At 38.1% G+C, this 22,265-nt stretch overlaps 2 protein-coding genes across 2 annotated transcripts in view; one reads left to right on the top strand and one right to left on the bottom strand.

Annotated features, from left to right (window-relative positions):
* The first annotated feature begins 667 nt into the window (after positions 1 to 667).
* Positions 668 to 4,433, top strand: LOC134675359 (uncharacterized protein K02A2.6-like). The gene is made up of 2 exons (XM_063533570.1): positions 668 to 1,025; positions 1,246 to 4,433. Exon 2 carries the CDS (start codon positions 1,632 to 1,634, stop codon positions 4,431 to 4,433), a length of 2,802 nt encoding a protein of 933 aa, XP_063389640.1. The 5' UTR covers positions 668 to 1,025; positions 1,246 to 1,631.
* Positions 4,434 to 5,691: 1,258 nt separating this feature from the next.
* The window catches only part of LOC134675181 (facilitated trehalose transporter Tret1-like), a 51,974-nt gene continuing 35,400 nt past the window's right edge, over positions 5,692 to 22,265 (bottom strand). The window contains exons 2-7 of the mRNA XM_063533379.1: positions 13,091 to 13,246; positions 11,843 to 12,045; positions 9,845 to 10,031; positions 8,506 to 8,888; positions 7,878 to 7,986; positions 5,692 to 7,513 (exon numbers count right to left, since the gene is read on the bottom strand). Of these exons, the coding sequence (XP_063389449.1) occupies positions 7,206 to 7,513; positions 7,878 to 7,986; positions 8,506 to 8,888; positions 9,845 to 10,031; positions 11,843 to 12,045; positions 13,091 to 13,246 (1,346 nt within the window). The 3' untranslated portion in view covers positions 5,692 to 7,205. The remainder of the gene's footprint in view (positions 7,514 to 7,877; positions 7,987 to 8,505; positions 8,889 to 9,844; positions 10,032 to 11,842; positions 12,046 to 13,090; positions 13,247 to 22,265) is intronic.

The raw sequence follows: 22,265 nt of genomic DNA, 5'->3' as shown, positions 1-22,265 counted from the left end.
AGACGTGTAGGGGGAAGAAAACGTTGTCCAATAATTTATGCAGTGCCAAGTTATCGAAAGTAAATTCAATCTTTGTCCAAATACGCGCAGATGTCGTGGGGAATCAGAAGTCCGTGGGTCGTGCTGAGGTCGCCGAAAATCTCAATGATAACATTAATAGCAATTCGCAAGGTAACATGAGGCTTGTCCGTTATTTTTCGGGAATGAGAGCTAAGTGACACTGACAGTTGACATCGATTTTTTTTCTATCTCGTCCCATTTACTACGCGCCAAGGAATTAATTACTCGAGTCTGCCATTTCACCTCACAAACGTCATATCGATCATTTAAAAAATTATATTTAATCAATAAAATGATATAAAAATAAAAGAGCTGCATTTCCGTGATCGCTATAATGAATACTATCGGGAAAAAATATAATTTGCCTATCTTCAAAAAACTTTACCTACCCAATTGGATTTGTACTGAAGATGGCTTCCTGAAATAAACAACTGCAATGAATATCCAGGTCTTTCCTTCTTAAATATAAAACATGGTGTCAGAAGATGAGTCTGAAAATGAAGAAGAACGCCATGCCAAAGACGTAGCAATAATTGGGTCGATTAAACCGCTAAAAATCGACAGTCAAGTGCCAGAAAAATGGAGAATATGGAAACAGAAATTCGAAATTTATACTGAAGCAAACAAACTCGACGACTTCCCGGAAAATAGAAAAGTAGCCATATTCAGTTTCAAAATCATACCGTCAGCAGCATCGTCGTAATAGCTCAACTGGAAGAAGCATGTCACAGTCTCGAAGAACGTCAACGTCAAACGGAAACAACCACTACCGTCGTGAAAACAGAAGTCCCAGCAATAACTACCGTCGTGAAAACAGAAGTCCCAGCAACACGCGTACGAGCACATGCACACGCTGTGGGCAGATACATCGTTTTAGGTGTCCAGCTAAAGGAGTCACTTGCAGGATTTGTAAGCGTAGTAACCACTACGAAAAGTGCTGTTTCTTCAACAAGAATGTCAACATGGTAAGCATCCGCAGGGATAATGATATCTATATCATAGCAAGCATAGATAACCCTTCCTATAAAAGTAAATGGACAATGAACTTAAAAGTAAACAACAAAACTTTGCCATGTAAGATTGACACAGGTGCTGAAATCAATGTTATTTCTAGATTCGTACTTGAAGACTTGGATAAAAATGTACCTATCATTAGTGCTAATCATAAACTTTATTCTTACACAGGTAACAAAATACCCATTGTTGGAGGATGCTACTTAAAATGCACATTTTCCAACAATGAAACAGCAACGGTCTATTTTGTGGTAGCAGATATTGTAAGTCGAACCATTATTGGACAACAAACCATTGATGAATTTGGGATAGTCAAAAGGGTATTAAACATTGAAGAACAAAAGGTCAGTCAAAATCCTAAAAAGTCGTGTCTAAAATCTTCAAAGTCAAGGTCAGTACCCAATGTCGTTGATAAATATCCAAATTTATTTGAAGGTCTAGGTTGTCTACCAGTAAAAGCTCATTTGGATGTGGATCCTAGTGTCAAACCTAAGATTAGTGCCACTAGAAGAATACCTTTTGCTTTGCAAACGCGTCTAAAAGAAGAATTAAATAAAATGGAAAAATTAAATGTCATTGAAAAAATTGAAAAGCCCACTGATTGGGTCAACTCTATTGTCGTAGTCGAAAAAGCAAATGGTACCCTTCGTGTATGTTTAGATCCACGTAGCTTGAATGAAGCTATAAAAAGACCTCACTATACGTTTCCTACTTTTAACGATTTGCGATCAAATATAGCTGGTGCAACAGTTTTCAGCAAGTTAGATGCTAGCTCAGGATTCTGGACGATACCTTTAGACGAGGAAAGTAGCGATTTATGCACATTCAATACCCCATTTGGCAGGTACAAATTCCTTCGTTTACCTTTCGGAATTAATTCAAGTTCTGAAATCTTTCACAGAACTATGGTGCAATTATTTGGTGACTTGCCTGGTGTTCAGATATTTATAGATGATTTATTAGTTTTTGGTAAAACGCAAGCTGAGCATGACGAACGATTAGCCAATCTCTTAAAAAGAGCACAGGAAGTGAACATCAAGTTCAATAGGTCAAAATGTCAATTTAATATGTCTGAAGTGTACTATGTGGGTCATATGTTCAACAAAGATGGCATTTCTCCTGATAAGTCAAAAATAAAAGCCATTACCGAAATGCCTAGTCCAACAAATGTCAAGGAATTGCAACGATTCCTAGGAATGGTAAATTACCTAGGTCAATACATTCCAAATTTAGCTGAGGAAACTAGTATTCTTAGAGATTTGGTAAAGAAAGAAAATATTTGGCAATGGTCAGAATCTCATGAAAAACAATTTGGTAAGCTAAAGTCTTTAATTTGTAAAGCACCAGTCCTTACTCATTTTGATTTAAAGAAGCCCATAAGAATGTCAGTTGATGCTTCAAAGTCTGCCGTCGGTGCTGTGATTTTTCATGGGAGAAATCCAATAGCTTATGCGTCTAAGTCCCTTACCAGGTCTCAAGAAAACTATGCACAAATAGAAAAAGAACTTTTTGCCATCTTATTTGGTGCCAAGAAATTCCATCAGTATTTATATGGTAACACTGTTCATGTAGAGACCGATCACCAACCGCTGGTGACCTTATTCAAAAAACCATTAGCCGAGGTTCCTGCTAGACTACAACGCATGATGATTGCCTTACAAGCATATCATTTAGTAGTTTCTTATACTAAAGGGTCAGAAATGTATATCTCTGATACCTTATCTCGAGCTCCTGTACAAGATGAGTCTAATTGTGAATTCAATTTCAATGATTTAGAAAAAGATGTAGAAATTCATGTCAATTTATTAACTTCTCATTTGGCTATTACTAAAGACAAGTTGAATAAAATCCTTGAACACACTAATAAAGATGAATCTTTACAAAAACTGAAACTTTACTTCAAAAATGGATGGCCTAATTCTAAAAAGGAAATTGATCCTATTGTCTCTCCATATTGGAACATCAGAGATGAGATTCATGTTATTAATAACTTAGTTTTTAAAGGTCAAAGTGTTGTCATTCCCATGTCTTTGAGATCTGAAATGCTCTCTATTTTACATGAAGGTCATTTAGGTATTGAGAAAACCAAAGGTCAAGCTAGAGGTACAGTCTACTGGCCCAACATCAATAGCGATATAGAGTCAAAGATAAAACAATGTGAATATTGCCTTATGTTCATGAATAATAAGCCTAAAGATCCAATGATGTCGCATGAACAACCTATATATCCGTGGGAAAAGGTAGCTGCAGATTTGTTTGACTATAAGTCCAAAAAATACTTACTTGTTGTGGATAGTTATTCCAATTACATTGAAGTCGCTCATTTACAGAAAGGCAGTGATAGTAATGCTGTTATTACTAACTTAAAGTCTATCTTTGCTCGCCATGGTGTTCCATTGCAACTTCTTACCGATAATGGTCCACCATTCAACTCTCAAGCTTTCAAAGCTTTTTCAATAAATTGGGAATTTGAACATATTACTTCAAGTCCATACTTGCCAAGGTCTAATGGTCTCGCTGAAGTTAGTGTTAGGATTGTAAAAAATATATTCAAAAAATGTGATGAATCAGGAACAGATCCTTATATTGGTCTACTGCAGTATAGGAATTCCCCAAGAGGAAATCTTAGCTCTCCTGCTCAATTACTTATGTCGCGGCAACTAAGAACAAAACTACCGGCTAAAGCCACTGTTTTAAAGCCCAAAGTAGTAAACTTTAAGGAACATTTGGAACATAAGAAGGTAAATTTAGATAAAACAAGATCTTACTACAATCAACATGCTAGGATGTCTCTCCCTTTGAATGATAATGATTATGTCTATTTCAAGAAAAAACCTACTGATAATAACTGGCATAAAGGTAGAATAGTATCTAAGGCTGATCATCCTCGCTCATATATCATTAAAGATAGTGATAATGTTTTATATAGACGCAATCAGCAACATATTTATCGTCCACAGAACAGTGGATGTGTAACTCGGACTAATATTAGAGATTTTGAAAATAATGATGATAACTATGATTCTTATCCTTTTGAGTCTGATAGTGAGTGTATAAGTATCAATAATACTAATGATCATGAAAATAATAACCATGATACTTATGCTTTTAATTCTGATCAAAATCAACATTCGTTTTTATGTTCAACACCAAATGCCAATAGTTCCAAAAGCCAACATTCATTTCATTCTTCAACACCTAATTGTGCACCTAACAGTCCCAATATTCCTAGTTGTGCCAATAGTCCCAATATTCCTAATATTCCTATAACTGACACTGTTATACGTAGAGTACCTACTGGTAACTATACTACTAGAACAGGTAGGCAAGTAATTAAACCAAAACGATTAGATTTATAACTTTAATAGGAATTACAACAATACTGGTTTACTCTATAATCCGTACATCTTATAAATAACATTGCTTTGTCGTCCAATATCAATGGTATAATTTACACTTATCTTAACTTGTGTTAACATTTATTCACAGATGTATTTAATTATAAGGATTGTTTCGATAAAAAAATAACTTGTAAAATTTCTGTTTACAGTATGACCAGTCATGTCAAATGTCACCTGTCACGTCAACGTCAATGAGGCGTTTTATTTTTCATTAAAAAGGGGCATGATTCATACTGGCCGTATTGTTTATGGTTTCATAGTTTTTATACGAATGTCTATGTTTTGAATATGTTTAGAATTAGAATTGGATTTGTACTGAAGATGGCTTCCTGAAATAAACAACTGCAATGAATATCCAGGTCTTTCCTTCTTAAATATAAAACACTATAGAGTTCCTGTCATCTGGAAATAAAGGTACCTACCTACCTACGAATCGTATTCAAATCTTCGACCATTTTAAAATTTTACACTACCCTAAGTAGCACTTTACCTGTCTATGTCGAAAATTTAAAGGGCCATAAATGTACTGTATTTAAAACGTTGTACAAGGTGTCCAGAAAGGGTATCGGGTATTTGTTTTAGCGCCATATTCGAAACGGAGCCACGTAAGGGAACGGGGAGGCGTTCGTGGCGTGCGCCATTTAGTGGAGTTTTAGCCACGATGGAACGTACTCGGGGACGCATAGCGCATTTTGCATAGAAGTTTGACGTTTAAAATAACACTTGCACAGTCTGGGCTACCGAAATCGCTGCAGAGGGTATCTTGGTCTCTCTCTATAGGCAAAGGCAGATATGAAAAATCAAGATACAAGTATAAATATTTTATTATTTAATACTGGGTTCACTTACATAACTATTAAGATAAGATAAGATAAGATAAGATAATTTATTGACCATGTAATATACATTACATTTAGCACGTCATACATTACATTAGATTGAAAAATTATATTAAAATTCTATGTATTAATAATATGTCAGACACTTTATGTTATTTAACATATCGTCGTCTAGTGCCTACCCACAACACAAGCCTTATTGAGCTTACCGTGGGACTAGATAGATCTGTGTAAAAGTGTGTTTAATATTTATTATTTATTTATTTATATTGAGAACTAAATGGCTATAGGTACCTACAGTCACGCTTCTAGATTGTTGAGCTATTTAGGGTTCTAGCTAAATTGGACAATCCATAGCGTAAGTATTAAACAACCAATTTAAATTAAATTAAATAATCATTTATTTCAGACAAGACCCATATAAGTGTTAGTAACAGGACTTAAATACTAATGTTAAGGTCCAATTTTCATTAAAACCTACCATGCAAGACAATATGTTACCTATTTAGAGCTAAAATAATACAAATAATACAATACCGGGTGAGCCGTGCCATACCTACATACACAAAACTTTTTGTTTACTTACATTTTTACATTTAGCGAGGACCCTAAATGGCTCAACATTCACATAGCGTAATGATATATCATTAAATATTATTATAATTCTAATTAAATATTTCTCATAATTTGCACTAAACTAAAGCTACAGTGGTGAAAACATATCACATTGTATATATAATATATATTAATTACTCTGGCAAACTCACTTTTTGCGACATTCATTTGTCAGCTAGAAGATGTTGATGTCAACTTGAGCCAGTCTTTTCCGAGACCGCGGGGACAACGCCGTCCTCGAAACGTCGGAGGTAAATCTTAAAACTTAAATACGCGATTAAGCCCCGTTCTGCAGTTTGATAATGACATTCATTTGTTCTATGAGTTATGGGGTATTTTTAAATTTGCCGCCTTTAAATATTTATTGACGGAAATGGGTTGCCAGACTATAATTCCCATACACAGACATCGCTTCAGCGCTAGAATGTACATACCTACTTATAACCCTTAGGGCCTTAAGTATATTTAGAAATCTAAATTGAAAAAAAAACTAATTTAGAAACTTGGGTACCTACGTATTAGGAATGTCGTTATCTATAATAGCAAATCTTCGCTACATAAATTCGAACTTCACTTAGTTATACCTAAATATTATAAATATATATATCTGTATATTATACAGATTATCACATAATAAAATAAATATATACATTTGCTTAGGTACATCAACGTTATTAATAGGTATCGTGATTTTCTTTAAAAATAATTTGTAGACAGTATTTTGTGTCATGTATTTATCACTTGAGAACTCAACTATGTAGGTAGAGTTAGACCTAGAAAAGTCTGCAAAGATTTTGATAGCACACGCAATGCAAGTGTTATTTTAAGTGTCAAACTGCTATGAAATTATGACGTATACATTATAACACTTGCACTGCTATCAAAATCGCTGCAGACTTTTCTTGGTCTAACTCTATCGGGTATTTTGTCGCGCAGCTTACAACTATTTTCCTATTTTTCATTTATTCTAGTCCAAACAAAGTAATAAATTAACATATTTCGTGAATTTTTTGCCTAAACTGTAGGTGCTGATCAATACATGTAGATACAGGGAATCCTAGTTCAGGCATTTGTAAACCACTTGTCTCTATATAAATTCTTAGTCTTTAAGAACAACCACTGTACTATACTTTTCTCAATAAATTATTTGTATTTGTATTTGTATACCTACTCGTATTTATCTTGACATTAGTTTCTTTCTATTAGGTAAATTATAAATTTTCAGTTTGTCTATGTCAATCTTAATTTTATCTATGGTTGAAATTCGACTCCAAATCTAAAACTTTTCTACCTGCTTCTCACTATCAATTTTCGGTTTTGCCCCCAAAGCCGTCTGAATCTCGGCAATGGTCTTCCCTTTTGTCTCCGGTACACAGAAACACACAAACAGACACATGAGCACACAATTAACACTAAAGATGCCGTAGGTTGTTGGTGCGCCAATCATAGTTGTCACGAGAGCAAAGTACTTGACTGTTAAGAAGATGAAGACTAAAGAAGTTAGCATGCTGATGGTGACGCCTACGGCGCGGGTCCGGCCTTCAAAGAGCTCCGCCAGAAGACCCCAGGATAGAGAGCCAAGACCTGAAAAAGAAAGCAACCTTAGCGACCTTCAATAAGGAGGGGTTTTGGCCGAAGGGTGTCAAGTTCCGGCGGTTCCGCGGCCGCTTCCTGACACTGCGGGGTTAGCCGCCATAATGTGTGTGTGTGTTAATAAGCTCTATACATAAGACAATCTCTCTCTCGCTCTATACAAATCGCAAGGAAAATTAGTGATCAAGTCAAGATTGAAAACAGTTTCTCTACCCAACATTGTCTTTCATGATCAAGCGTGTCATGTCATCAGTTACTTTAATTTTAAGTATTTTTACGATTTTTTTTTTTACTGTCATGTCACATTTTATATCCATTAAATGTCTATCTATCATTAGTAGAAACTTTAACGTACCGGCACTGAAGCAGTAGACCACCAGGATTAACGATATGAGAGGCACATAGTTGAGGAATCCGGTGACTGGACCAGCGTCTTTCAGCTTAAAGAATACGCCAAGTCCAACCTGGAATTGTAAAATGTACACAGTGTCTAAACAAATTAACTAAGTTATTTGTAATTTTAACTATAAAACTCCCGTGAGACACACGGTTTCCTATAACGGGTGATAGGTGATCACGTAATGCTTTCTATAGAACACTGGCATGCCGGACGCCACGGCCCGGATTCTAGCGTGAGTCATCCTTAAGTATGATTTAAGTAAATCCTTGAAATCCCTCTCTCTTCCTAGCTAACTATCTATCCCACATGGTGGCGGGGTCAGCTTTCCTGCTTAACCTTTTTGACTTCGCCCTTTCCACGACATCATCCTCGGATAACTTACAGTCACTCATGTCCTTTAACACTACATCCTTTCATCTTGTTCTAGGTCTGCCCCTAGATCTTAATTCTAGATTATAAGTCCAAATCGAAAGCTATTTTCGAGTATGTAGAAAAATCAATGCTACGATAGTTTAGTCGATTTCGAAGAATTTAAATAGGTCATGAACTCATGAAACTGTACAAAGTCATTAAATACACTTACCATCCCCACAGCTTGTCCAGCCAGCGTCGAAGCCAAAATCGGCTTCCTCCCAAACCGATCAGTCACTAATGTCGCCGAAAACGCTGCCAATAACTGAATAGACCCAATCACCCCAGACGCTATCTCTGGTCTAACACTCGTTTGCGTAGATTCCAATACAGTTTGCAAATAAAAAGAAACTGCGTTAAACCCGACTAACTGTAAACCGGCCCCAAAAACAATACCAATGCAGGCAGATTTTAAGAATATCCTATCGCTTAGTAACTCGCGTGCAGTGATTTTCTCTTCGTTCCCGGATAGAGAGTACTCTTTCAATTCCTCTTTGGCAGCAGTTTCTGTGTCGCGAAGGTAAAGGAGAACTTTTAAAGCTTCATCAGTACGACCTGAAAACGAAGATTTTATTACTTTTAGAATGGACAACAGGATACCTACTGCTACTACACATGCACGAGCAATAAAAAGGGCAATATTCAATAAAAAATCGAGCCTGTACCTGTAACGTCTTATTCTACAGGATGGATAAAAAATAACTGCATTCCCGTTGCCAGGGAGGTTTTGGGATTATACTGAGCAACTTTTACAATGGGACCAACCCCGAAATCGCGAAAAAAAAATTTACCCTCCCATTGATAATTGACCGACCAAAATGTATGAAACAGCCAAAATTTTTTCCCGGTTTCGGGGTCCCATAGTAAAAGTTGCTCAGTATAATCCCAAAATCTCCATGGCAACGGGAATGCAGTTATTTTTTAGCCACCGTGTATATAAATTCCTAGCCCCTGTTAGTTTCATCATAGCAATAGTGTTGATCTTCGGAATATAACGAGATACATAATTATAATTATAGCCAAAGCCACGCTTCAAACTTGTGTAAATGACAAATTAATTGATATCAAAGGAAAACATGAGTGCAATATCGTAACATTAATTATTATTCACAGTATTGATATAATTATTTTCAAATAAAAAGCAAAACTGCTTTTCAAATTAAAAGCGAGTAGGTAACTAACAATTCTATTAGAGAATACTTGGACATGTAAATTAAAGGAATACGCCTTAAGGTATCATTCGGATTATGACTGCACCAGCGTTACCTTTAGAGTGCAAGAAGTAAGGTCTGTCAGGCAAGAAAACATCGGCACCAACGTGACGACAGCAAATGTTAGCATCATGACGTTTAAAGTCAAGTACTCTAAGAAGGGGCCCACAGATTACCAGTTCACCGGACGATATCAGCCTGTCAGTTGTTCGGAACTGTCACCTTTTGCGTTTAACTGACAGGCTGATATCGTACGGCGAACTGGTAATATGTGGGCCTCTTAAGAAGGGGCCATCTTACCTTTAGAGTACAGGAAGTAAGGGCTGTCAGGCAAGAAAAACATCGGCACCAACGTGACAACAGCAAAGGTTAGCATCATGACGTTTAATGTGAAGTACTCTAAGAAGGGTCCAGCGCACAGCATGATCAGGATCCCGAGGGACGAGAATATTTGGAGGAAGGTTCCTAGGGAACCGCGCACTTCTTTCTGTAAGAAAAAAAAAACAGGTCCAGAACTGTTTTTTGGATTTGGCATATTCTATCGATTTGTGTTTTTTTAAGATATAACATCTTTTTCCTTTTTTTTAGCATTAGAAAAAAGGTAAACAATATTGACGTGTTTTTGTAGAAAAACACTTTTGTGAACATCACGAATAAATATCTTTTATCTTTGTCTTATCTTTTGAAAAATAAGTCACGGCAAATATGTAACAATTATGAATCATAATAATATACAATTATTTACATTCTTTTACTTTCATAAGTAATAGTTAGGTACTTTTAAAAACCGGGCAAGTGCGAGTCGGACTCGCGCACGAAGGGTTCCGTACCATAATGCAAAAAAAAACAAAAAAAAAGCAAAAAAACCGGTCACCCATCCAAGTACTGACCACTCCTGACGTTGCTTAACTTTGGTCAAAAATCACGTTTGTTGTATGGGAGCTCCATTTAAATCTTTATTTTATTCTGTTTTTAGTATTTGTTGTTATAGCGGCAACAGAAATACATCATCTGTGAAAATTTCATCTGTCTAGCTATCAGGTTCGTGAGATACAGCCTGGTGACAGACAGACGGACAGACGGACGGACGGACAGCGAAGTCTTAGTAATAGGGTCCCGTTTTACCCTTTGGGCACGGAACCCTAAAAAGTGTTTTGAAGTGAAAACTTCTTTAACGGCGCTATGCACTTTTTGTGATGGGGAAAAAGTGTTAAACTCGCGACAGGTGTCACGTGACCTGATCGAAAAACTGTTACAATGTCATTGAGTTTTCACTTCTGCTGGCACTCCCGGAGTGCAACCCGTTGTTTTTTTTTTCAATTAAAAGACACATATAATCGTGTAGTCTTTATTGCTAGAAAAACGAACTATAAAACTGGTTTTACAACGGTTTATTTTAATTAGGTACAATACCTAATAGTGTTAGCTATTTTTATCCTTACCTACTAAGTATAATTAAATCATGTCAATGTTTAATTCAATCTTGTTTTTTGCAAATGTATTTTTCCTGACTTGACTGACTCGTGGAATTAAAATGTGACGTTTATTTATGTCGATACATCAATTCCCCATAAATCGTGTGGAGAATGCGAATCACTTATTGCACTCATAAATTTATAGTCAATCTTATTCGTGTGATAACAAAAAAAAACGAACAAAAGGAATTCAATGCAATTAAAAAATCAATGGTAAGCGGAACAAGGATAATATATTTAGTAGGTACAGTCAGCCAAGAAAGTGGTTTACCACTTTCGACTCTATTATCTGATTGATAAAGCTGAAAAGTGGTAAACCACTTTCTTGGCTGACTGTACTAGAGAGACAATTTGAAATACAGAGTTACTGTCATGGTAAATTAGGTACGTGGCTACAGTACATTGTCTGTCATCTTTCGACAGACGATTAAAACTGTTAGGGGCCCCACTGATTATCAGTCCGCCGGACGGTATCGGCCTGTCAGTTACAACAAAATTTTGACAGCTCCGAACAACTGACAGGCCGATACCGTCCGGCGGACTGATAGTCAGTGGGCCCCTTTAGAACGCCATTTGACTTTGATCATTATTGATATTCACTGATATGTGTCAACTTGTTAAATATTAATATTAACGCCATCTACTCGAGAACAGGCTGAAGGTTATGGCGCCATCCCTCGATTGCACCATACCTTTGGCCTATAGTCGAGTAAATGGCGATAATATTAATATTTTATATCAACAGCAACATAATGAAAGTAAAATGACTATATTCAGGGACACATTAGTACTCCTGTCAAGTCAAGCAATAATCTGTACTCACACTAGCGATCTCCGAAGCATACATAGGAACCACAGTAAACGTGATAGCATCACACAGTCCACTCAAGGCTCTGCCCAGCAACACGACCCAGAGTTCGGAGGCGAATGTCAAGGCGACGCACATGATGATGCGAGGCACGTAGCTGATGATGACGCAGTACTTGCGGCCTATGCGGTCGACGAGGAAACATGCTAGGAAGTTTGCTGGAAAGAAATAATTGGATAGGGCAGTTTTTTTTTAAGTCATCTTTAATCGTAATAGATGTCATATACTTAGCAACTTAGACAATCCCACTAACCAGGGGTTAACAGGAGTTACCATGGTTAACGGTACAATTTGACACTGGGTTAACAGTTTAATCAGTTAACTCCGGGTTAGTGGGATGATGCAAGTGGCGCTTAGTGGTCAAGGCTTCTGCCGCGAATTCAGAAGACGCTGTTTCGATTTCAGCCCGGGGCACTGAAGGTTTTGATCACTTCTTTTTCGTATAATGATATCTATTTCAGTTTATAATTTATATATTAATGTTTCTACCTAATCCAAATCAAAATATATTCAAACAATAAAAATAATTTGAACAAATTCTAGTAGCTTGATACGTAAGAGTTTACGTATTTTCGGGCTGTCAAAAGGGCGTTCTGGGGATAACCGACTGGTGGCCGCCCGGTGGGTCGACCCAGTTATCACTGGGAAGACAGTGTGACAGCGGATCTGCTTCAGCTTCGCGTCAGTAACTGGCAGGTAGTTGCGCAGGATCGGGACGGGTAGCACGCTCTCGTTTCGGAGACCAAGATTTTTTTTTGGATCGCTGAGCCAAAACAGATATTCACCTAATCCTCCCGTCAAGAAGCCAACGGAGACGATCCAAGAGCCCTCAGATTCGGTGACAGGTCTCGGCAGGGTGGTGGTGTCATTCCTGCTGAGCTTGACGAGGACTGAAGACAGCCAGGCGATGCTGATCCCGCACTGTGAAACGACGCCATACTCGTGGTTGAACATGAATGTTTTCTGTTTTTCGATTATAACTTTTTGTAGTGTTGACAAAAAATCGTAAAATTTGGGAGAAAAAGTGCTGAACAGATTCCCAATGTCCTTGCTAAAGTTTACAAATTTGTAGAGACAGTAAAAAGTTATCGTCGAAAAACAGCCATTCTCTTGCCCAATCGCAAGTATGGCGTTGCTTTACAGTGGTCCGGTGCAAATGACGCATCTATAGATTTGCTGAAAATAATTAGGATAGGTAATCACCTAATCCCCCCGTCAAGAAGCCAACGGAGACGATCCAAGAGCCCTCAGATTCGGTAACAGGTCTCGGCAGGGTGGTGGTGTCATTCCTGCTAAGCTTGACGAGGACTGGAGACGGCCAGGCGATACTGAGCCCAGTGCAGAGGACGCATAGGTTTGCTAAAAGTAATAAGACTAGGTAAGAAAAAAATATCCATTCGTAATACAATGATTAAACCTCTGTTTTATCTAGAGATGCACCGGATATTCAGTTACTATCCGGTATCGGGCCTATCCGACTATTATTGTAACACCCGGGTCTGGCCGAATATTCGGCTTGCGAAACTTACATTTCGGCCAAACAACTATCCGTTGCATCTCTAATTTTATTTATATCCTTACTACGAGTTTGATACTGAAATATTCGCTAACGACTGCGTAAACTGACTCACAACGCATCTCCCTCGTGCTGACATTAGTGCAAACGAGATGCACTGCGTTTGAGTTGACGCAGTCGCTAGCGTATAACGGCCGAATAAAGGGGCCCACAGATTATCAGTTCGCCGGACGATATCAGCCTGTCAATTAAGGACCTACAGGTTAGGTACTAGTTCGCCGGACGATATCAGCCCGTCAATTAGGTAAGGGACCTACAGATTACCAATTCGGCCAGCCAGGGGCCAAATTCGACATGTACAACTGTCAGATTTCGCATCCACGTCAAATCAACAGTTGATTTTATTGCATACTGAGTGTTGATTCCATCAACAGTGAATAATATCATTTGGTACAACCAAAACTCAACTCTAAACTAAGGGTGGTTCGGTTTGGTTTGCTTGTCACCCTAACTGTGGATTGTTAATGTAAAATTTTGACATTGTACGTATTCGAGAACTTATGATTTTTCCCACATCAACGGGAGATCAGGGGCCAAATTCGACACGTACAACTGTCAGATTTCGCATCCACGTCAAATCAACAGTTGATTTTATTGCATACTGAGTGTTGATTCCATCAACACGATACGTCAAACGTCGCTTGTCGAATAGGGGTCCTGCACGATACGTCAAACGTCGCTTGTCGAATAGGGGTCCAGGCCAGTTGTTCGGAACTGTCACTGCGTTTCTGCGTTTAACTGACAGGCTGATATCGTCCGGCGAACTGGTAATCTGTGGGCCACTTAAAACGCAAAATTTGACAGCTCCGAACATCTGACAGGCTGATATCGTCCGGCGAACTGGTATTCTGTAGGACCCTTAAAGTCATGGTGAGGGTATTAATAGTATCTAACAGTGTATTCATCGCATAAAAGGCACGTTTAATGCACGTTTACTAAAATTACAGTTCAATAAAGGCAAGGAAGTCTGCAATGATGTCACTTGAGCCATCATTATAAGGCCCACAGTCCACCTATACTTGCAGTACCTGCATTATGATTTCGCGCATGTTTATTGCGCATTAAAACGGGTGCGTCCCACGAGATATAACTACATAATATATAATTTCATATTAATAACATTCACAAGATATAATGAACGTCTGCTATAACATCAAAATCAATATTTTTATTAGGAATAACGGTCAATTAACATAATACTCATTTTGTATAATGACTTTTTATATAACACTCAAATACTCTAAATTCAGTTTATATAACATACATAACGTATATCGATCATAGTATATACTTTTAGTATACTGATTATAAAATATAATAGCGTATGATATACTAAATAGGTTATAACTCCTACCCCTACAGGAAACAAACTGCTGCCAGAAAAGTAGGTTAGGTTAGGTTAGAACTGCGACCCCTACAGAAAACAAACTGCTGCCAGAAAAGTAGGTTAGGTTAGGTTAGAACTGCGACCCCTACAGAAAACAAACTGCTACCAGAAAAGTAGGTTAGGGTAGAACCGCGACCTCTACAGAAACCAAACTGCTGCCAGAAATGTAGGTTAGGTTAGGTTAGAACTGCAACCTCTACAGAAAACAAACTGCTGCCAGAAAAGTAGGTTAGGTTAGATTAGAACTGCGAACCCTACAGAAAACAAACTGCTGCCAGAAAAGTAGGTTAGGTTAGGTTAGAACTGCGACCCTTACAGAAAACAAACTGCTGCCAGAAAAGTAGGTTAGGTTAGGTTAGAACTGCAACCTCTACAGAAAACAAACTGCTGCCAGAAAAGTAGGTTAGGTTAGGTTAGAACTGCGACCCCTACAGAAACAAACTGCTGCCAGAAAAGTAGGTTAGGTTAGAACTGCGACCCCTACAGAAAGCAAACTGCTGCCAGAAAAGTAGGTTAGGTTAGGTTAGAACTGTGACCCTTACAGAAAACAAACTGCTGCCAGAAAAGTAGGTTAGGTTAGGTTAGAACTGCGACCCCTACAGAAAACAAATTGCTGCCAGAAAAGTAGGTTAGGTTAGGTTAGAACTGCGACCCCTACAGAAAACAAACTGCTGCCAGAAAAGTAGGTTAGGTTAGGTTAGAACTGTGACCCCAATAGAAAACAAACTGCTGCCAGAAAAGTAGGTTAGGTTATACAATATGAGCATTATGCATTTTGGTGTTAGATGATTTGAGTAATATACATTATAAATCTGAGATATTATGAACGTTATTCATAATGATCATTATATACAATGATATTATACTTAAATAACGGTATACTTAACAAAAGTATATATTTTGATGTTATATCTAACGTTCGTTATACACCTTGAACGGTATACAAAACAAAATTATACAATATGAGCGTATATAATATGAATATTATAGTATAAGTTCTTATGTCTTATATTACTTACCCCATTAAAACAGAGCCTTGCAGAGTATATTAGCAATTAGCCTCAAGCCCCCTCCAGACTATGCGCGTGAATCGCGGGCGAAGCCGCGAACGCAAGTGTGGCGTCGATTTCGCAGATTGTTCACGCCTTCGCGCCTTGTTCTCCGTTTTTTGTCGGTATTTCGGCCCGCGTCAAAGGAGACGCGAAGCGCGAACTTGCAAGACTCCACATTACACAATATTTTGGCTCCTCTGTGGCAAGATAAATATGAATTATATTATATTAAGCAGCTATATTTTACGGTTTTACAATAAAACAAAATGGAAAAACAGCTAAATCACGTATGATGCCATAGATAACTAACAGTTAAACTCGATCAGCTGATGCTTTTCCGCCATATTGCCGCAAACCAAACTGCGAAATCGCCATGAAGTGTGCGAGTGTGGAGTCATACGTCAACTTCGCGATATGTTCGCTCCGCGACGTCGCGCCGCGGTTCACGCACATAGTCTGGAGGGGGCTTCATGCATGAAGTTTATATTCGATCGAAATATTTTTAATTTGGAGGTTTGTTGCAAATCATGTTTGTTTGTTGTTATATCATGTTACAAATGCATTTAGGGTATTAAATTATAATTTAATGGCTTTCTAATCTATCTATACATATAATAAAGCTGAAGACGGTCGAAAGTCTGTACATGGAAGATATTTGAAAAAAAGTTGGCTGGGGATACTTAGAATCGATAACAGAACACGTTCCAAAAGTTTTTAGAATTTTTGTCTGTTTGTCTGTTTATCTGTTTATCTGTTTGTCTGTTTATTTGAACGCGCATCACGTGAAAACGGCTCAATGGATTTTGATGGAAACTTTACTAATCTGTCGAGAAAATCCCCGGCCAGGTTTTAGGCTATAAAAATTCAACCCCTAAAAGGGGGGGGTAGCCAAAACATTTGATTGACTTAAGTTTGCCCCTGAATCTTATGGCGCTACTTAGGAAGGAGGGGCAAACTTTTTTCAAATATGTGCTACCACTATAGAGTACCCTGGTAAACTAACAGATGGCGCTGAATTTAATACGTTTTGTCATGAATAAGCCACCGAGGAAGGATTTTGCCAAATTAACTCTAAGTTTAGAAGAGAGGGTACGCATAGTGTACGTATATCAACAAATTGAATAATTATGTTGATTTAATAATACAACAAAATTAAACGAGTAGCGCTTTCGAGTGAAGCCAAAGAGCGAGCAGTAGAAGAGACGTGATTATAAGCCACTCTTTTGCAGTTCGGCGTTAGGTCTTATGCGAGGCCTTCTTACCTTACGGCAAAGTTGATCTCCTGCTTTAATTACACTTGGGCGTGGATCCAAATCCAAGCTTTCCTCTTTCGCAGCTGGGCCTTCTGCCTTGCTCATACTTCGCCAATTCAATTCACTTGGTCAACTCCAAGCTCTGCTTTCTTGCATCTTTTCACCTCTCTTGCATCAAACAACCTCGCTGAGACCCTTAAATATCGAGCCAATAAAAAACTGTCCCATCCCTTATCTGTATGAAGTCCTGGATTCGCGCCTGATTGGGACTAAAAGTAAAAATGTACAACTGTCTATTAAATTGTGTTTTTTATATCGAAAAATTTTCGCGCTCGCTTCGCTCGCGTTTTAATAACTTTATAAGGTCTGATAAAGGTGCCATTCGGGTGGTGAATGCAGCAGCATTACTCTGTTGTAACGTAACTGCTGCAGCACTGTCAATTTTCGTGATAAAATGATGTAACTGATTTCCATACTAAAAGTAAAAATCTACAACTGTCTATCAAATTGCATTTTTTTTATTGAAAAATTTTCGCGCTCGCTTCGCTCGCGTTTTCAAACACTTTCTAACATATGATGAAGGTGACATTCAGGTGGCGACTGCAGCACCATTACTCTGTTGCTACGTTACTGCTACAGCACTGTCAGTTTTCGTGATAAAATTATGTGACTGATTTCCATACTAAAAGTAAAAATTTACAACTGTCTATCAAAATGCGTTTTTATATCGAAATAATTTCGCGCTCGCTTCACTCGCGTTTTCAATTACATTCTAAGATATGGCGACTGCAGCAGCATTAGGTACTCTGTTGCAACGTTACTGCGGCAGCACTGTAAATTTTCGTGATAAAATGATGTGACTGATTTCCATTCTCAGCTGTAATGCGGCAATCAACGTCACTCAATTTACCAAAAAAATTCAATGTAAACTTGATGACCCTAGGGAGAGGGGGCACCATGGTCTAGAAATGCTTAGGGCAACAAAATATCTTAATCTGGCACTGGCCGTTTGCGGAGTCAAACGATTTGGGACTCGCATTTTATACACATTTCCATGCCTTCCCGAAAAAAATCGAATCGTTCGCAAAAGTCTCGCAACGCATTGAGGTTACAAACGGCACGCGTCTTCCTCAGGAGTCTGAAGAAGACCACGGTGAGTGGCGCTCTAGCCAGACAGGCCGCTTCGCTTTCGCTCGCGCGCGTATACCTTACTGTATCATCCGATATACACTCTGTCGTTAAAATCACGTGTAAAATTTTAATAAGGGCGAAAAAAATTATTGATTTTGGAGTGTAGTTTTATTTAGTGGTACCTAAGTGTAAAATATTTTATCTGGACTACAGTCCTCTAGGATATCCATCTGTCAACTTTACTTCAAGTTATGCCTCCAGGGGAGAGGGAGAGAAATTAGGATTAGAAATTAGCCGCTTACTGACACAGACCGAATTCCACGCGGGCGGAGCCGCGGGCACAGCTAGTAATAAATAAAAGTACAAAAAATTGCCCGCGAAAAGCTAGTGAGCGAAACGCAACGCCATTAGTCGAAACGTCACATGACGTCACTCGTTTCAACAAATTGTTAAGACCAAGCAAGAGTGAAAGATTGGCATTATCACACCTAAATTTTTTTGGCTGGGCTATAACCGCGAAAATAGAATTTCGCAAATTGCGAGCATTTTTCTCTGTCACTCTAATTACGCCTTCATTTGGAGTAAAACAGAAAGATCCCCGCAACATTTAAAAATATTTTTAGTAATATGGGAAGGATTATAAAAGTATTTTTATTTTTTCCGGTGTTCAAACGAAATAAATAATGATTTAACTTTTTTTTTAAAGTCATGCATGAGGCCAATTTTAATTACGTACATACTTAGTTTTTGTCAGGAAATGATCCACGCAGCATGAAGACGTGGGCAGATACTAGTATCTAAAATCTAAATCTAGATTTCCTTTAACTCTATGTTACCTACGTTTAAAAATATTATAATCAATTCAAGCATTATGGAGTTTATGGATTATTTATGTATTTATGGAGTGGGTATAGAAAGGTATAGTATCATAGTCATGTAAATGTATTCTCGTAACATTATATATTAAACATTATGGGTTTCTAAATATGTAAATGTCGGCGGCCGATCGTAAGATCAGGCAGATCGTATGTTCCTGTGTAATGTTTTGACGATACTCACATTAAACCAATATACATGTAGGATAGGTTCGTTAGGTTGCTTCAGATGCCCGAAGGGCAAACTGCCCAGAAATAGGACCCCGCGTAGCGGGGCTCCGTCGACTCAGGGAACGAAACAAAGATTGTCACGTTTCACGATATGCCTAGGAATTTCACGATATGCCTGGTCTTACGATCGGCCGCCGACATAAACACAGCGTATCGAGTCAAATGCACGCAGGTATACCTTCTGAAGGTTTACATAGGTACAGAAGTAGCCTAACCACGAGCTTGATACTGTACTGACCTGACATGGACATAGCGTTGCGTTATTTACTGTCTATGCATCTCGCTTGTACTGGCATATTAGTGCGAGAGAGATGTATAGAAAATAAGTTACGCAGACGTTAGCGAATATATCAGTGTCAAAGTCGTGGTAGCCGTGGAGGTCGCATTGCGTATTTGACGGCTCTATAGGGCTATACAATATGTACTTTGTTATGTCTGACCATATTTCCTACTGAACAGTCGCCATCAGATATATCGGAGCGGCCAAGGTGCTCACAAATACCTGAACACGCCTCTATTGTCAAGGCGTTAGAGTGCGTGTTCAGATATTGTGAACACCTTGGCCGCTCAGATATATCTGATGGCGACTGTACCTATGAGACATCAGACTTTTTTTAGCTAGGCTAGCTGTAAATTTATTTTATATGGGACATTATAACCACTTGCTACCCGCCCGTATGATTTTACTATCAAACAGTATGTACTGAACGAAAATTACTCAAACCCGTTAATGTTAAGGTCATACTAAGCAACTTTTACTATGGGACCAACACCGAAATCGCGAAAAATAAATTGACTCTCCCATAGGAAATTTCAATAACAGACGAGCAAAATCCAATTATTTTTCCGCGTTACAGCTGTCTCGGCGCCCAATACGAATTCGTCGCATTTGGCGTCGAGACGCTTGGTTCGTGGGGCAGAGGCGCACATATGCTCCTCAAGGCGCTCGGGAAATGGCTGAGGGAGGCAACGGGCGACCCCCGAGCGGGCAGCTTTCTCGCGCAGAGAATTGCCATCGCAATCCAGCGCGGGAACGCTGCCTGCGTGTTGAGCACCCTCCCGAAGGCACCAAATTCTGATAGGTATTTAAAATTTTTAGTTTTAGTTATTTTAATTGTAGTTAGTTTTAGTTTTATATTCCTGTTTATGTCTTTTAGTAATTTAAACATATGTAATTAAAGGCAATGGAACGATAACCAAAGAATTACATACCTACTGTATAGTTATACAAAGTACTACCTACAAACTGTACATAAATTTTAATTGCGTTGCGTTGAAAAAGTAAGAATGTAAAGGACGATAGTTTTAAACATTGCGTTCCCACTAATAGCTAGTCAAGGTATTACCTGAGGCGGTATTCATATTTTTAAAATTCGTTATTGACATGACATAACTCCTTATGCACATTGAGATTAGAGATGCACCGGATATTCGGTTACTATCCGGTATCCGGTCTAACCGGCCATTATTTTATTATCCGGCCGGATACCGGATAGTGACCTGCTATCCGGCCGGATACCAGATACTAACATTGCTTGATTTCGGTGTAAACTAATTGGATTTAAGAAACAGTCTTGATCATAATCGTACTTGTTAGTGTTCCGTACAAAACTTTGTTTACGGAACACTTATGGGATCACTTCGGTCTTGCAAATCAGTTAAATACGTTTTTCTCAGAGACCGTTTGACATAGATACCTAAAATTTGGAACAGTTATAGAAATTACCACCACTCATATTGTAAATAAGTCAAAACTGCTTATTTCTTATTAAAGGGGGAAATTTAGGGGGTTGAGAGGGGTAGGCTGAAACTTTTTTCATTTGTAAGAATCGTGTGGGGTACCATTAGAAAGCTTGCAAAAAATTGAGTCGATGGACTGATTTTGACTTCATTTTAGACTGCAATAGTTTCGTCAAAAAATGCATTTAAAGTTGCAAGTTTTCATACAAAATTTTTCACCTCTGTCCTGGCGATTTTCGCGAAAACTATAGCTAACAGGCAGCTGACCAGTCAATACCCAACTTAAAGAAGCATGGAGACGGCGGGAAAATTATCAGCTTAACTTTATCTTTATTAGTTTTTCAACTGCAGCTTGACCTTTGGTTGCTTAGGGCTAGCTAACTGATGCTTACACTGGTCATTCATATTAGGCGAGAAACATCCTTAGTTAAAACTTTGGCATTGAAATTTATGACTTATGTCTTTGACACAAAGTTTAATTCTGCTTGCTTATTTTTGTGGGATATTTAATTTTATCTCAATAGCCTACTATAAGTATGAGAGAGATCTACAAAATACGACCTTATTATATTGCAAATAAGTTTCAATTTCGAACGGGTTTTCTAACCAATGGACTAAGCATCTCAAAAATCTGAAAAATTCAAATTAAGAATTCCGTTCTTGACTGTCGTTGTTTTTTTTTTTCCACAATAGGACACATAAAGTTAGTAAGGCGTATAGAGATAATAAAGTCATTTAATATTTATGAACAGCTTTGGCCTCATGTATAGATTTTATTGAGAGTATCTGATTCGTCGAAACAATATACACAATATTCCTTTTCATTAAGTACCATTACATTTCTGTATTAATTGTATAATTATAATATCTATTCTTCTTCTTCTTCTCGTGTCGATGGTTTCGTTCATATTCAAACCATTCATAATATCTATTAATTATATTCAGTACTTATGTATATTTTTGAACGGATCGGTGAGCAACAAGATTCAGGGCTATAACCGATAACCGCGAAAATAGAAGTTCGCAAATTGCGAGCATTTTTCTCTGTCACTCTAATTACGCCTTCATTGGAGTAAAAGAGAAAGATCCCCGCAAATTGCGAATTTCGGTTTTCGCGGTAGCCCCTCAGTCCT

This window comes from Cydia fagiglandana, chromosome 21 (assembly GCF_963556715.1).
Source record: "Cydia fagiglandana chromosome 21, ilCydFagi1.1, whole genome shotgun sequence".
Taxonomy (NCBI): domain Eukaryota; kingdom Metazoa; phylum Arthropoda; class Insecta; order Lepidoptera; family Tortricidae; genus Cydia; species Cydia fagiglandana.
Note: the sequence above shows the minus strand (reverse complement) of the source record. Positions and strands in the feature narration are given on the sequence as shown.